Below are 17,956 nucleotides of genomic sequence, written 5' to 3'. Positions count from 1 at the left end.
CTGCTGAAGAAACAACAGGAGAATCAATTCATTAGGAACTTCATGACCTTTGGCATGATGCTTCATTACTTGCAATAGTTCTATTAACTTGCAATTATCTGTTTTCCATTCAAAAGTTCCTTGATTTGTAGAGAAATTTCTTTACCACATTTGATAAATTCCATACAAAAGATTATCTCATGATCAAAGAAATAGCTTCCAGAAGCAAATGCAAAACAATATAATAAAATGTTAGCTTTATTCTCAGTCAGAGCTCTAAGTTTAATGAGTTCAAAAGCATTTTCATATGCTAAAAAAACCATGACATTGGATAAATTAAATTATAAAGAGGAAAAGTGGTGTTTTGTAGAGAAAAGTACATCACACAACTTTGTGGCATATTCATCCAACCAATACATCAGCCCAGGAAGGATTAAAATCTGCACTATAGATTTATTATAATGAAGACAAAAGTATTTTGATAGCAAATGATACCATGCTTAGAAATTTTTCAATGATCAAAACAGCACAGCATTAAACAATTTTTTTATGACTCTACAAACCACACTTTGAAGTCCTCACGCATTATATAATTTCATATGTCCATTTTTATACTACTTTTCTCACCACTAAAGTAAAAATACTTTGAAATGAGAAATTTAAGTAACATATAGCAAATTTTTCCGAGCAATTTTAGATCCAGGTGAGCTTTACAATATCTACTTAAAATGCAATTTTATTTTAGAATAATACTTCAACTGTTTTACAGTATAAAGAATAAAAATGTTTAATTTAAAGGAATTTTTTTAAATAAGAAATGGGTGTATTTATCCTATCATATTATAAGTCAAAAATCATTATTCCTCCCCTCTGTGCAACATTCTGACATGTAAGACAAAAAAAGTGACATATTTAATATTCCAAATTATGCAAAACATAACAAAAGTAAAATAGCTGATTTTTTTTTTCTTCTTTTTTTTGCAATATTATCTTCAAATATTACTTGGTGGTGTTGGTGTATTTAATTATGGCAAAGCACACTAGGGCTATCTGCCTAAGGGGAGGAATGCCTTTCGTGGAAGACTTTCTAAGGGAAACTGGCTCGTATACATGTTACACATGGGGAAAACCACGAAAACGCCCATGCAGCCAGCCCGTTCGCGGGATTCGAACCTCGGACCGAACTACCAGTGTTCAGCAACTTTACCGCTCGGCTGCTGGTGGGCTCCAAATATTACTTGGAAGAAAAATAACAGTTACATAATATTTTTAATCAGAAAGAATAAATTTTGAAAAAATCACTCTATGTGAGAGAAAAATAAGTTAAAAAATTAACACTTTCGTATTATACATTAAGAAGTAAAAGAAACCTACTTCTAGTTTATTGTTGAAGTCAGCTGCTGCAGAAGTTTTTAGATTTGTCATTTCACTTGTTTGCTGGATTTTGGAACAAATTTGTGTGGTGGCACTGGTTTTTTCTTTACAAGATGATTCAGGAGAGAGATTATGATACAGTACTTGTGCTGGTTTAAGAACTTTTCCAGTTTGAATATATATTCGTCCATCTAAAAACTGAAACATAAATAAAAATTTTAGTTCACACACTTCCTCTAATGTCAATATTTCAACTTAGAAAAAGTTTACGAAAGGTAAATTTACATTTTCCACAATCCCTTCTTCACAAACCTCTCTCATACAATCTAAAATCTCAGAATCTAAAAACAGAAGTATAGTTGATTCATATGAACACAGTTAATGAAATGCGATCCCAGTTGCACTATTCTAGTGATCAGGTTATGGTGATCTTTGAGTGAAATTTTGCTAGCATGAGTTCACTACACATGGAAATGAAACTGCTATGAAACAGATGTTGAAAGATTTAAAGAAATGATCAAGTTCATAAACTGTAATAACATTTCTTGTAATGATGACAGAACAGCAAGACAGCCAATAAAAAAGATATTAGCCACTCATATGATGCTGTATCGAAAAGTAACCATGCAGCAGTTCTTAGGAAGTCACCCTCTCAAGCCCTCATGCCTTTTTCTGCTTCACTGGGGAAACATGTTAGGTTAGATTATCTGTATATAGCAAAGCACATAAGGGCTATCTGCCTATGGGGAAGGGGTGTCTTAGTGGAGGACTTCCTAAATACTAGCTCATATTTATGTGTCACAAAACCAGCTTGTTCAATTGGCCCAGTATTCAGCTGTCTTAGCCACCTGGTCACCAATAAAGACATTGAGGTATCACAGCTCTTGCTCATTTCTGATTCTCAGCTGTCAGTGTGTTGACTCGCTTCAAGCAAAAACCTTAGTGATCAGTCCAACAATGCAAAACCATTAGCAGCCAAAGGTTTGCTGGGAAAACAGGGATCTCTCAGAATCATAAAATTTAGATGGTCATCTGAATGAGTAGAAGAAGAGGGAGTATTGATATGATACAAAACTGCTAAATCATTAGGTTTGTTTTAATTACAGCAAAACACATGAGGGCTATCTGCCTAAGGGGAGGAATGCCTTGGTGGAGGACTTTCGACGGGAAAATGGTTCGTATACACATTACATATAGGAAAAACTATGGAAACATTCCTGCAGTCAGCCTGTTTGCCGGGATTTGAACTCAATACCTAACTCAACAGTGTTCAACTTCACTGCTTGGCTGATGGTGGGCACTAAACAATATGAGTAAAGTGACATTTATAGAAGAAACTAGCAAATAAGGATTTAATCTAGTAATCTAAGGATAGGAAAAGTTTTCATATGGTTTCTATTGCTGCAATTATTGTAGCTCAGAATACATATGAGAAGATTCAGGAATTTTTTTAAAGCATTTCTTCAAAGGTTATGAATTAAAGAATTTCACTAATGTTAAATTCATGATGAATACCACAGAAGTGCAATGAGGCACCCTGAAAGCAACAATAAAAGTTAAGTTGCACAAGCGTTCCTTCACCAGAGGACACTTCTGACATCAAGTACAATATTAGAAGCAGGTGATAATGAGTTATTGTGAAGTAGTGAACGAATTAATTTATTACAAGCAGAAAAGAAATATACATAATAGTTTTGCTCAATATCCAAAGTTAAGCTGTTAAATTTTGAACAAAAATCATAATTGAAACATTCTGCATATAAATTTTAAAAAAATCCTTCATTTTATTTTAGAATACAATTTCAAAATATCAAAAATCATAATAAAATCATATTTTTAAAATAGAAATATCCAGAGCTTAATCAGTCCCCTTTTTTTCTTTTTGCTTTATGTTATGCTAACCATAACCCCTATAGTGCATAATGCAATTCAGACACTGCCTAGTGGGAGGTTCAGAAGGGTATACTGTAATTTTTTACTTACTTAAATGGCATAGAAAATGCTGTACTTATCAGACACTATACAACAAATACATATTCATTTACACAGCTGGATTCTGATAATAATCCATGACTGTATACTATGTGAATACCTGTGACTCCATACTCAAGTTTTTCTTATATGTATATGAAAATTAAACTATATTTGTAGTATATTTTGATTGAAGAAGCAAATTAATTTTGTTATTGAATATTTAGCATTTTCTGCACCTGTACCTACACTCTAAGACAGTGGTGCCCAGCCTTGCGCTCGCCAGCGCGATTAGGTACTATGAACAAAAAATATTTTAAAAATAACAATTCATTTATATTTCTTAATTGTTAAAATATGATTAGCATTTATAGCCATAAGAGATATCTTGCAAAACATTATAAAATAATTGATTGCTGACTGATGAACTTGATAGCAAACATGGAATCTTATTGCTTCATTCCGATGTTAGATGGTTCAGCAGGGGAAAAGTACGTCAACGATTTTTAGAACTACTTTCACCAATAAATCAGTTTTTGGAATCCGGAAACGAAAGTTATAAAGAATTGGACAGTAATAATTGGTTATCTGATCTGTATTTTCTCACGGATATAACAGCTAAACTGAACAAACTGAATGAAGATCTCCAGGAAAAAGGAAAAACCCTTTTTCAATTGACTGGGACTATAACTGCTTTTCAGATAAAGTTAAATTTGTGGATAAATCAGACAGAAAAAATTTCATTCATTTTTCAGAATTTATCAAGCCATATTAATAACCACAAGGCAATTGAAACAGAGAAATACTCAGGAAAACTAAATGCACTGAAAAATAATTTTGAAAAACGCTTCTCTGATTTCCATAAAGTTCAACCAATATTATTATTCATCTCAAACCCATTTGCCGAAATTAATGTTTCAGATGTATCACATAAGACTGAAAATACGTTTAACAAAAATGTTGATGTTTTAGGAAATGTGCTTGTGATAGGCCAAAGGTTGGGCAGCACTGCTCTAAGATAAAAGACATGAAAATATGATTTAAAAAAAGGTTGGTAAAGAAAAATAAAAATTTCAATCTCTCTCACATCTCTTGTTTAGCAGTTAATCTGTTTCTCTATACAAATCTAGTGGCAAAAAAAAATGTTTTGTTTAAAAATATAAGGCAAAACTACTATTTTTAACTGCACAATTACTACTAGTTAATCATAAAAATAAACTATAACTACAAACATGAAAGAACTTTTATGAACCTTAATTCCACACTTTATGCAATGCCTTGTTCTGTTTAGCATTCGAGTCTCAGTTGAACTTTTGTGGCAATCACAGGGACAATCTTTACCTCCGTATGGATCAGGTGTATCAGGTATAACGAGTTCTTCACAACTATCCATGCTAGAATTGTCTTCATCAGTATTAGGAATAGTGATGTCTTCAAAATCAGTCATTAAACTAGATTAAGAAAATATTTGGATCATTACAATAGGAAATAAAAATATTCCAACTGTTCCATTCTTTATAAATTCAGAAGCCAATAAAAATCGTACATGACCTTAATACCGATTCTGTTTCAAAAATTTCACTAAAAAACAGAAAAAGTAGGCATTCAGAATGCTTATAAGTAAAATGTTTCATGAAAGAATGCACTTTCAATTTGAATATCAAATAACTTGCATGATGTAAAACTAGTAATGGTATATGTACTCTAAATGACTAAAAAAACTCACCTTTAAGATATTTTTTCCATTTAAAATTATCCCTTTTATACGATCTTTTTAAAAAAATTACTGTATACATATTTAAGGAAATTTTATTTAGGAACCAAAAACTTGAAACTTTATTGCATGTATAAGGCTTTTGCAGCACAGCAACTGTAATAGCTAACTTTACATGTACTCTATGTAAGAGTTCAGGTGTACACCAAAAAACATCATGGAGAGAATAATGCAAGGAAAAAATATCGTATCACAAAACATCATGGGAGAAAAGAAAGAAGAAAACATTGCAGTTCTAAAACTCTGTGGTATAAAACACTGTTGTCAAAAATAAAGTAGTTCCAAACTATCACAGTTTAAAAACTTGCAGAAAATATGGGGGTAAAAATAAAGCATCTACAAATAAACCTATGTAGTAACATCGCATAATGATTTGTGAGGGCAAGGAATGAAAAATAATTTTACCTCTGCATTTCATATTTTTGAATTAAATATTTTTTTGGTAAAAAGGAATGAAGGAAATTTGTGCTTTCAAAAACTGAAAATGATAAGAAAATTAATGCTATGCATAACAGTTGATAGAATTTCAAACTTAAGTAGTTAGCTATTAAAGGTCATTATTTAAATATTTATTCTCTTTTACATTCTCAGAAACACTAATTATCTTAAGAAGATAGTCACCAAAAGTATAAACTGTAAATATAAATTATTTCTGAGAAAACCGGGCATTTAATTTTCTATTGGGCTTTCCCAATGAATGATGTAAAAACGAATCAGTTTTCATTAATATTCTCCTGCTGAAACAGACACCATTAGCTGAGTGATAAAAATCGCTGAACACTGGTGCTTCAATACAGCAAACAAGATGGGTGCATGAGAATTTTGTGGTTTATCTGATGTATAATAAAGATACAAACCAGTTCCTGAGAAAATGCTCCCCAAATAGATCCCTCCCTTTAGACAGATAGCCATAGTGTGCTTACCTAGTGAAAGATAAAGCTCCCCCCAAACATGTCACACCACAATTAATGAATCAACATCCAAACCATTAACTGCATGCTGTACACGAAAATGTTAATGACACTTTAAGAAGACAAACTGAAACAAAATAATTCTTAATTATTACTAAAAGAATATCAGATTAACAAAGTAGAAGAAAACTTTACAATTTAAAACAATTAATAAACAATTTTAATACAGATAACCTAATGCAGTTACTCATCTTCCCCTTCCTAATTCTTTTCTAGACTATATATGTCACAAAGACTACCAATACAACTTTATAAGAGATTAATTAAATAATGACTTTTAACTACAAAAGTTTAAAATTCTATTAATTGTTATGCAAAGCATCGATTTTCCACTCATTCTGAGTTTTCTAATGCTTAACCTTCCTTCTTGCTTTTTATGCAGCCTCCCCCAAAAATTTAAAAATACTTTTCATTCCTTCTTGTGCTCACAAATCATTATGCAAATATACATTCACAAATTTTAAAGCATGAAAAACATATGTCTGCAAAGTTATCATCATGTTATGATTTGAAGATACTTTATTTTTTACCACTGCGATGATGTTTTAAAATCACGACACATTTCTGATGTTTTTAAAACTGTGATACTTTAGTTTCAATGAGAATATTCCACATCCCAAGGTTTTTGACACTGTGATGTTTTCTCCTTGCTTTCTTTTCTTCCATGATATTTTGTACAACAATTTTCCTCTTTGTACTGATTTCTCCATGTTTCACTAGTAACCAAGGTTTACTTTTGAATCTTTTAACATAGATATAATAAAATGTATGTGAGATAACAATTATTTATTTTTTACAATGGTAAGTACAGGTATAATGGTTACAAAATCATATTAAAATTATTTTTAAAAGTAATTTGATTTTTCAAGACTGAAGTACCTAAAATATAACTGCAAGCCAAAAAGTAGCTTTTATAAAATAATTGTTGATTAATTTAAAACTTTATCATAGGGGTAAAATTACTCTTAACAGTTTTTTGCTGCTGAGATATCTATATCTATCTATCTATATATATATGAAATGTAATTTCTCATACATTATTTGTTTTGTGCAGCCGGGGCAACAGGAATGAGACAAATTTTGAAATATAAAGTGGTAGGTTTATTTTAGCATCCATCTCACAAGCGTTTCTTTTTTCGTACCTTGAGCAAAAGCCCTATTTATACTTATATGTGCATCACGAGGCTCATCCAATCAGCGATATTAATTGAAATCACGAGGTGACGCTATCTTCTCATCAGGAGTGTTCTTAAGGACTTTATGTAATATGACAGATTTATGAGTTTGGCGATTTGGCAGGCGCCAACAGGTTAATATATTTTATACTAAAGAAAGGATTTCGCCAAAATTTAGGAACAGGGATGCAATTTAGGTAGAGAATCGCCAACAAATTATTAAGCAATATTATTAGAATTTAATTTAATCAATTGATTTAAAAATATCATTACATATATATACCACTGGTTTCATTATTTATAAACTACTTACATTAAACACGAATAAAAATTAAAGCTTATCTCTAACATGAAGAATTTTTTTTTTTTTTTTTTTTTTTTTTTTTTTTTTTTTTTTAAGTAATGCTAATCAAATGGTCAATTCTACTTATTTTATTATTCATTTATGCAAAATAATTTATTTCTCTGAGCTTCCTCACAGATTCATAAATAAATTTATAAATTTGTCAACAGGAAGATTAAAGATGTGTCACTCTAAAGCAGGGAAGAAAAACTTTCTGCTAGTCCCTTAAAAATACATTACAAAAACATTGATACTATACTATTCAGGTGGTGAAGCATCCGGGCAAAGATGTGACAATTCTTCCATTAAATGACTTTGGTTTCTTAATAATGGTTGCAGAGCATTAAGGACCACTGATGATGTCAGATCAGTTTGCCTTCTTAATTGGGCAAATGTTTTCAAAATTTTGAGAAGATGCTGAGGCTGATTAGAAAAATGTATCTGTAACAGCAAAAAAGATAATAAATATCTTTAATTAAACAACCAATAAAATATATTAATAAGCAATAAGGTTTTAGCCATTTTCTGAAGATGTATTGTTCTAACATCTTTTTAAAACCAAAACAGCATAAATAGGAAGAAATTTTTGCCATATATATATATGGAGAGAGAGAAAACACTTTTGAGCACACTCATTCTCAAAAAACTACCTACCAAACATAACTACTATGTTATACTAAACTACAAGCAAAAATAAAATTAGATTAACATACAGTAAAAGCAATAATGATACAGTAAATACATACTGTACATAAAAAAAATATTCCACAGTTTACTTTCTTACTCCAGACTTGGAAATAAATATCAAATGTGATGATGTAATAGAATGTACAGTAAACTTGGATATAAAAACAAGAAGAGGACTACATCATTAAACTGCCACTTGAATCCATCAAGGCAGGCAGATCACAGTCTATTACAAAGTCTTCCATGTCTGCATACCTCAGTATCCAAGACTCAGACTTTTCATTCCTTACAGTTAATGTAAAATGCTTGAAATATGCCTGAGTGAATCAATATTTTCTACCATAATATTTTATAACCAATTAAATATTTTGCCATCTGCCCAAAACCAAAATGACTTTTGAAAAATTACACGTTCTGCAATGACTAAGCAGAGCAACCAATGACTTTAAATTTTGTAAAAGCAACATCCCTGTTTAGATTTCTTTTCGCTAGCAAAAAATAATACTGAACATTATTTTACAAATTTTAATTTCTTTGTAAAAGCAAAATAATTTTTTAATTTTTTATATGAGAACATAGTTACTAATGCAAACCTTTAACAAAAGACAAACTGGGATAAAATGAACTTTAAGTGGCAAACACATATATACAAAATAAAGGATAAGAAAATGTGATGTATGAAAAAAGAATAACCTCTTCAACAAGAAAAAGTATGAACTACTTAAATTTTGTAACATATCAGCATGGATTTAGAAACAATTATGTGTTTAAAAGGGGTAGAAATTACAGTTTAAGATGGAATATGAATAATTGCAAATATTTGTAGGTTTTTAAAGCGCTTCTTTCAATGCTCAGACAGATAGAAATGAAATCCAAAAGTGAAAATATTCAAGGAAATGTGAAAGGTAAATTCTTGTATAGACAACAAAGCGTGACCTCAGTCTGTGAGCATCTGAAAATCACTGATCTAGTCTGTACACTGCAAACTAGCAGCCAAGTGATAAAGCTATATTTTGCTGAATTTTAAGTCATTTGTAGTGTCAAAGATGGTGATACAAAGCTTAACCAAAGATGAAGGAAAAGTAAATAATACTTAATAGAAAAACTAAATAATTCTCAGCACTTAATGTTAAAATGAAGACATTAGAAAGAATGCAGTCAGATTTTCAGAAGTAGCAGAATTTTACAATGCCATAAATTGTGGTGTAGATGTTTTATATCAAATGAAACAAAGTAATCTTTCATAAAAGTTATTTCTAGATCATGACCAGTTCAGATATTCTTATAATACTTTGGTTCTTGTTGCAATAAATGCATGATTTGTGCACAAAAAGTAACTATTAAAATTACCAGAAGAAGCACCTGACACTTGCAGAAGACCTTAGCAATAAAAATTAATAAAAGCTTCACAGAACATTATTTAGGAACAAAAGGCAAGTATTATATGATTCTGAAACTGAAACAAGTACTAAAAATATAAAATATTCTTAGCACTATATTAAAAAATGCATTAATCAAGCACCAGATGCCTAAAGTGCTCTGTGTATGGGAAAATATGTACGTCATGCTATTCTACAATCTGTACATGTATAATTGGGCATGGATTCGAATTTTGAGAAAACTTGGATGCATGTAAGTATGTAGTGTGTGCATAGGATAGGGGCACTTCAAATACTGGCAAGCCATAAATCTTCTTGAGAGGTTTAAGAAAAGAGATATGGAAGATCCTCAGATCCATACCCTAGGAAACTTCTCAATCAAAATTGGGACAAAGCTATACAGTATGCACGGGGGACTACACATGTAAAGCCATTGGTGAAGTTCTGGTATTCTGCCCTGCCCTGTCCTACCAGTGCATGTAGGTGTCCTGATCAATATGGTGGTTAGCAATGGCGGCTGCCATATTGTTGGGTCCGGATTCGAACTCTGGAGAAGGCTTTGATGTTTATAAATGTACAATGTCTACGTGGCATGGCATCACTTAAAATACAGGTGATTCCACTTGAGATGTTTGGTGGCAATGAAAGAGACATGGAAGAACCTCCGATCCATTCCCTGGGATATTCTCCATCATAATTGCGATAGTGCAGCACAGTAAGTGTGTTGAGACCACATCTATAAAACCATTGGAGAAGTTCTGGCATCCTGCCCACTTCTCTCTGTCAGTGCCAATACATGCAAATAGAATTTTTTCTGTGCCATAAATCCAAAGGCTTCATTGTAATGTAAACATTTCATCTTCGATTTTAATGTAAAAAATTCAGAATTAATTGTAAATGTTTTTTAAAGATGCACAAGTATATTAATGTTAAAGCAAAATAAAATAATTCAGGCTCACATGCTAAAAACCAATTTTAAATATTAATAAGTTAGTAGCTTTCCCAGATGTCCTATCTACATTGTCAGCTGAAATTCCCTTTCTTTTATTGTTGTTTCCTACAGGGCTGCTTTGCTTTCCAAGGGTTACTATATTTCTCAGCATCAATGTCCAGATAAACTGAAACAGATAACAGGCTGAAAGGAAAATCTCTATTGCAACATCAGCTTGAGGTGATTTCTAACACTTCTCTGATTTTAAGGGTGCTTGTGTACCAGGATTCACAGCTAAATTTATCTTTCTTGCAATCAATTTAATTAGTGTAGATGCTCCAAGGAGTATTTTACTGAAGGTATGCTATTACTACTGTTTTAACTAATGGCAAAGAGTTGGTAGATACTTTCTTCTATGCTCACATTTTATTAATAATTTTCTAAATGCCAAACTGATGTACAGAGTTCCAACATTTGTATCTTCATCGCTGAGACACTTGCACAACAGATGCTTCATACCAGATGCATCTGTTGTGCAAGTGTCTACTTCATCAATTCTTAACAATTTTAAGAAAAATAGGGCTGGGGTTGTTAGAAGTTTATACCCAAATCACCAAAATTTTACATATACTGAAAAAGTAAAAAAATTTATACCAAAAATTTTTTATTAAAAAAAATATTCATTAAAAAAGCACTATTAAAATTATAATCTAAGAATACTGCATTTTGAAATAAACAGATAATTACACATTTAATGTATAGCATAGATTCTAAAACTATGCCATTGATTTATAATTGATTTAAGTGTGTCATGATTTAAAATGATATTAGGATAATTATACATTAAATGCTACAAAAAGTCAATTACACAAAATTACCCAACAAAATATTGATGTGCCTTTTTTATTTGAAAATATTCCAAATATTTTAGCTAAATTATATCAATTTTCTTTCTTCTCTTTAGCATCTTGTCTTAATTTATTCTCTTCAATAAACAAATCAATGTTCCCCTTATTCTGTGCTTCCTCTCCTACTTTGTTAATGTTTCCACAATGTATCTTTGAAGAGCAATTTTCTTTCTCTTTATGCAATGAAATTCTTCCTGAAGGAACTGCCTCTTCGTTTTAGAATTTTCAGATTTACTTAAAGATTTCTGTTATTCTAAAAGACTTCCTGAATTTAGAATGTATACGAGAAACTGCTTTTTACTTTCTTTAATAGCATGAGCACTGAGAATATGAAATGATATATGGTCAGGGCCAGTGCCAAAGCTAGTGTGCCAGAATGTTTAGAATTTAGTGAAGCACACAGCAACAAAATTTAGGGATGACAAAATTTTTAGAATTTAGGACAGGTACTGGGCAGCAGAATTTAGGCCACACAGATGATTGCCCCAGGTGGCAGAATGCTTAGAGCTGACTTCTGTGTATGATGTAATGAGACATACTAGATGAATCTTTTAAACTGCCAGTTTTCAGTTTCTTTATTATTAGAAAAAAATTCTTTCTACAAGACCTATCCATATGATAAGATTAGAAAACTTTTTGCAACTTTCCATGCTTGTGTTTCGTTAAAAGAATAAAAAATAAAGGGGAGAAAAACAACAAAATATTAATGTATTGCACTGTTTAAATCGGAAATAGGAATGAGTCCAAAAGATAACTCATTGAATACATATTTGTCAATAAATTACCAAAACATATTCTTCCAAAAATACTAACTGTTACTCAAAATGTCAGTCTTCATACAGACAAAAATGACAGGTGAGTAAAATTAAGGTTATTTTACCAATTTTGGCAGAAATTAAAGACCAAACATCATTTCTAAAAAATCTAAGGGCTTTTATTCTCACATTTCGATACACTTCGAAAGTTTTTTCCTGCGAATTTGGAAAGTCTTCATAAAATTTATTTATTTTTAGTTAAAATAAGTTTAGTGATTAAATTCGACATATTAGAATTATTTGAAATAAATGTCAGCTTGAAAATTTAACATTTAGCTGTCAATATGCTTGCATCATGTAGACTAACCAAGAAAAATTTCTTGCAGATACCAAAATTTAGATTTTATACAGAAAATAAACATAAACTCGAATTTCTTCCTTCACATTTTTATTATTACTACTGGCTAAAGTTAACCGTGTTCAAGGCAAATTAAATTTTAAAAAATATAATTCCTAAACTTACAATATGCATACCGCATGCACAAGTCATTCATTATATCAGGCTGTAAAAGGGCAATATCCATGCATTAGAGGTATATATGGTGTAGTATATATGTGTGTTCGTGTGTATCTCATTTTATTTTTTTTGAATAAAAGGTGCAGCATACCAGTTGCTTTCGGATAATGGATTTAGCCCACAGGCAATTTGAGCATCAGAGCCACTAAGCTAAAGAATTCTTTCTACACCTGAACTTTATGGAAATGAATTATAAGTACAGCCCACAAACTGGAATAAACAATAAGTATCCATCCCCCTTTGACATGGTTGAAAAAATGGTTAAGAAAATGAATAGATGAATTTCTGATTATATTTTGGCAAAGTTGATACTGACACAAGAACAAAACTACACAGGGTTCATACACATTTCTGAACAAGGAAATTAAATACTTTTAAGGACAATTAATGAAAAAAATTGAAGACCCATCAACAAATGGGAGCTGAATAAATTCAATTAAAGATATTAGCTATGCCTGAACTTCACTTTTGTGATATCAACCTAAAAATAAAATAGATCCACAAGTATTTTTATTAAACATAATTTAATAAGCATAATTATAAAACAAATTTGAGAATAAAATTAATGTACGCATTTTCCCACCCTGTGTATAATGCACAAAGCTGTAGCTTGGGTTTTCAGCACCCAGGGACAATTGAGATTTTGAGAACCCTTCTGTGAAATTCTTCTGTGAAAATTTTAGCATGAAAAACCTATCATTCTAAAATTTTGTAACATCAATTTGGCACCCCATGGATTCTGCGCCCAGGGGCAGATGTCCCCCTTTACCCCACCCTATCTATGCGAGTGATGATGCATTAACCTCTTACTTGTTTTGCTCATACGCCGTATGAGCGTGGTTTTAATGCCTGTAATGATTTGCCCATACGGCGTGCAGGCAATCTGATTTTTTTGTCGCTTTCACTGTTTTGGCTGTATTTTTTCTATTTTTTATGTCAAATTAGTTGTATAGATGGCGGTAGTTGTCCACAAAATGTTAGTTTGCGAAGTGTATTCTGTGTGATCTAAAAGCGCGGACTTTTTCATAAGTTTTGCATTACAACATGAGTTTTGTCTTTGAGCGTTTAGCTTTTAGTATGTATTTTACACATTATTTGAAAACTTCATTTACATACAAGTAGTGTAAACTATCTTTATCATAAAATAATGGATGATTCAGAAAATATGGAGCTAATTTCTTGTGATTCGGAAGCAGAATCTGAAATATCTGCAAATGAGCTTGGAAGTACTGGAAGCTTTCTACATGACCATAATACTAGTGACTCTGAGAGTAGTACAGATTGTCTCAGCTAAGCAAGGCAATTTTTTTAAATTAATCCTAATACTCCACCTCCTAGATTTGCTTTCATTTGAAATCCAGAAATGAACGTGAATATTGATATTGCTAATGGTAAACTTCAGTTTTACGAAGCTCTCATGGATGATTATTTGCTAGACCTGATTGTTTTGGAAACAAATAGATATGCTGAGCAATGCTTGCAAAATAGTGTATTTAGTAGACATTCTAGAAGAAAAAATAGGAACCGACATCGAAAGATCAAATACAGGTACTTTTTGCTTTGATTATTCTTCAAGGTATAAGAAAGCTAGTAGTTGAGCAGTATTGGAGCAAGAGGCATTCTACATCTACACCGTTTTTTCTCAAAGTAATGTCATATTGTCATCCAGTTAATTCATACTTATTTACATTTTTCAGATAATGAAAAATAAATTTACACGAGTGCCCAAAATTAGTTAAAATCTGGCCTATGCTAAAGCATTTAAAAACTAGATTCCAAGAAGTCGTTACCCCTGAATGAGATGTCACCATAGACGAAAGTCTTATATTACACAAAGGAAGACTAAGTTGGAAACAATATATCCCACTAAAATGATCGCGGTTTGGAATAAAAACATACATGCTTTATGAATCAAAGACTAGATATGTATGGTCTATGTTGATTTACACAGGAAAAAGAACTGTATTTGATGACAGTTACAAACATTGGAGCAAATCGTCACAGGTTGTAATGACCTTAATGCAACCACTTTTACATAAAAGATACTGTCTGACAACAGATAAATTTTATTCATTGCCGGAAATAGCAGATGTCCTGATTAGTTGCTGCACAGGTATGTATGGAACATTAAACTTCAGAGAAAGGAAGTTCCTAAAGCACTGTTGAATGAAAAACTTTAAAAAAGGGCAAATGGTCGCTTACGTGCACATATGAAATGGATGGACCAAAAAGTCATGTCTCTTATATCTACAGTACGTAATGCAGAATAAAATGAAAAGAATGAAAACCGAGGGTAGTTATGAAGTACAAAAACACAATGGGAGGTGTAGATCGAATGGACCAGAACCTAAATACTTATCCTGTGATAAAAAAAGGGGGTAAGAAATACTATCAAAAAATATTTTTTCATCATCTGGACATCAGTTTATGGAATGCTTATGTGTTGTACAAAAAGCATGGCGGTAAAGATACGAATTTACAGTTTCAATTAGATATTATTGACCGACTAATTGAAAGATATGCAGCAGTAGAAGAAAGAAAAGGTCGACCTAGAAATTTACCAACTCCACTAAGACTGACAGAGAGACATTTTTTACAGGTGATTCCACCAACAGACAAAAAAAAACTAAGACATGCAAGACAGTGCTATGTGTGTTCACTGAGAAAAAAAAAAAAAAATGACAACGACAAAAGAATTAGAAAAGAGACTAAATATTTTTGTCTGGACTGTGATGCTGAACCACGTCTCTTGCCCTGTTTCAAGATGTATCACACTCAATCAGATCTTTGAAAAACAGGGTAAGTAAATGCAGTTGTAGTATTTATAATCAAAAATAATTATATAATAATTGTAACTGGAAATAATTGCATAGTAACTGTTTTTTTATATGCACAACTGTAAATTTAACTTCCCTGTGAAGCAACTATAAAAAAGAAAAGACAACTTCCAGGGAAAATATTATTATTTTATGTTATGTAAAAAAGTTGTTATAAATGCTTAAAATAATTAGAAATATTACTTTTTATAACATTTTCCAGCTTACGAATGTAAAATGAACAAAAATATGCAATAAAAAGATGTGGCATTTTTTGGATCGAATTCGTGAAAAAAAGAAACTGTTAAGGTGTTAAGACATATAAAATGAATCTTTTCAGATGTCAGTTTTCACAGAGATTATATCAGCTGGGAAAATGCCTAGTGCCAGCCCTGTGTATGAAGCATTAATGATGAATCATTTAAATTGTCAGTTTTCAATTTCTTTATTAATAGAAAAATTCCATTCTATAAATGCCTGTCCATGTGATAAGATTAGAAGCATTTCTAATATTTTGCATGCTTGCGTCTAGTGAAAAGTAGAGAAAACAAAGGGAAGATGAACATGTTAAGAAAAAGACTTCTAGTATCAGAAGTAAAACATTCAAATAATATGTTTTAATTGTTCTTCCGAAAGTTCTCCTAAAAACCAAAAATTCACCCAAAAACTTTCCCTAAAATACACCCATTACGTGTTAATACCATAAAGACATTTTTCTGGAATCTTCTAGATTCATGGGTCTATAAATCTTGCCTTCAAATCCTACTAAACTTTCAAAGTTGCAATATACAAAATCCTAAAGAAAAATTACCCCTATCAAGTCTGTAAGAGGAAAAAAATCAGAGGGAAAAAGTGCTAAAGAAAGAGAAGGGCTGGGTCATCCCTTTGAGAAGAATGATGCCGACACGAACCCCTCTTGGGGAGTATACCGGATGTTATGTGACGTCACTGGGTTCGTCCCGTCGTCGACTGACCAGAGCATAAAGTGCGAAAGATTGAATCTTTAGTTCTTGGATTCTCTTTCTTTAGCCCCCTGTTAGTTTCAGAAAAAGAATTTTTTTTTTTTTTTTTTTTTTTTTTTTACTTGAAAGTTATAACTGATGATACTTTTAAAGGGATTTTGTATTTAGAAAGTTCTTGTAATGAGAAATCATTGAAAAAAATGGTATCGTGTGCCGTTGCTACCTGTAGCAATACGTATCATAATACGAAAGAAACTAGCGTGGTATTTCATAGATTTCCGTACAAAAATATTCAGTTAACGAAAGAATGGTTGCATAGGTGTCGAAGAGTCGAAGATATTGTTAACACAAAGAGTGCTCGTATATGCAGCAATCACTTCACTGAATCTGATTATGAGGATGATATGAAAAATAGGTTGCTATGATTACTGACAAAAAAGATACTGAAGTCAACTGCTATTCCAACTGCTTGTATTCCTGACTTGGTTATTTATCAGAATAAACCAAGGCAGCAAAGGCAACAAAAAGAAAAAATTTACAAAGTGCATTTGAAAGAATTCAGAATTTAAGTCCTAAAAAGGCATGTCTGGAATTTCAAAACGATAGCAATAACAGCTACGAGGAGCTCACTGAAAATAATATTACTCAGCAATGTTGTAACTGTTCCAACCTCCAGAAAAATGTGAATGATTTAATCACAAAACTATCAGCTCTTGAGAATAAGGTTTCTGTTTTACAGACTGAGAGAAAGCAGCATTTAAAAACTATCTCCCATCAAAGAAAAAGATTTAAAAAGAATAGAAAACTAATATTAGAAAAAGTTCAGAAACTGAGGAAAGACATTAAAAAAGTGAATCAAGAAAATGAACACTAAGAAAAATGAAAATGTATATTCAAAACATATTTACCGAAACTCAAATAAATGCATTAATGAAAAAAAAGCGAATTAAATGGTCTCCAGACGACGTTTCAAAAAGCGTTTCAGATCGTTATCCGTAAAGTCATACGACTTCTGGAAAGAAGAAATGGGTATTCCGCTTCCAAGTGCAAGTACACTGAAAAGATGGTGCTCAAGATTCAGTTGCACTCCTGGCATTTTAAATGATGTACTATTATTGATTAAAAAAAAACTTGCCAAAATGCAACTGACGAAGAAAGATTATGCGTATTAAGTTTCGATGAAATTCATATAGATTCAATACTCTGTTATGATTCAAAATTAGATCAGATATTAGGTCCTTTTAAAAAGACTCAATTTGTATTGATTCGAGGACTCATTTCGCAATGGAAACAGCCCATTTATTTTAATTTTGATCGTCAAATGAAGGAAAATCTTCTGTCTTCCATTTTGTTT

The 17,956-nt window shown here is 31.5% G+C and overlaps 1 protein-coding gene across 2 annotated transcripts in view; it reads right to left on the bottom strand.

The window, feature by feature from the left end:
• Positions 1-17,956, bottom strand: part of LOC118183904 (uncharacterized) — a 188,232-nt gene that overhangs the window by 22,389 nt on the left and 147,887 nt on the right. For both annotated transcript variants that reach the window (XM_035353510.2, XM_035353511.2), the window contains 3 exons: positions 7,847-8,028; positions 4,577-4,775; positions 1,354-1,551 (listed from right to left, as the gene is read on the bottom strand). In XM_035353510.2, coding sequence (XP_035209401.1) covers positions 1,354-1,551; positions 4,577-4,775; positions 7,847-8,028 — 579 coding nt within the window. The remainder of the gene's footprint in view (positions 1-1,353; positions 1,552-4,576; positions 4,776-7,846; positions 8,029-17,956) is intronic.

This window comes from Stegodyphus dumicola, chromosome X1 (genome assembly GCF_044657685.1).
Source record: "Stegodyphus dumicola isolate Sdum_Otavi_A_Nest chromosome X1, ASM4465768v1".
NCBI lineage: Eukaryota > Metazoa > Arthropoda > Arachnida > Araneae > Eresidae > Stegodyphus > Stegodyphus dumicola.
Note: the sequence above shows the minus strand (reverse complement) of the source record. Positions and strands in the feature narration are given on the sequence as shown.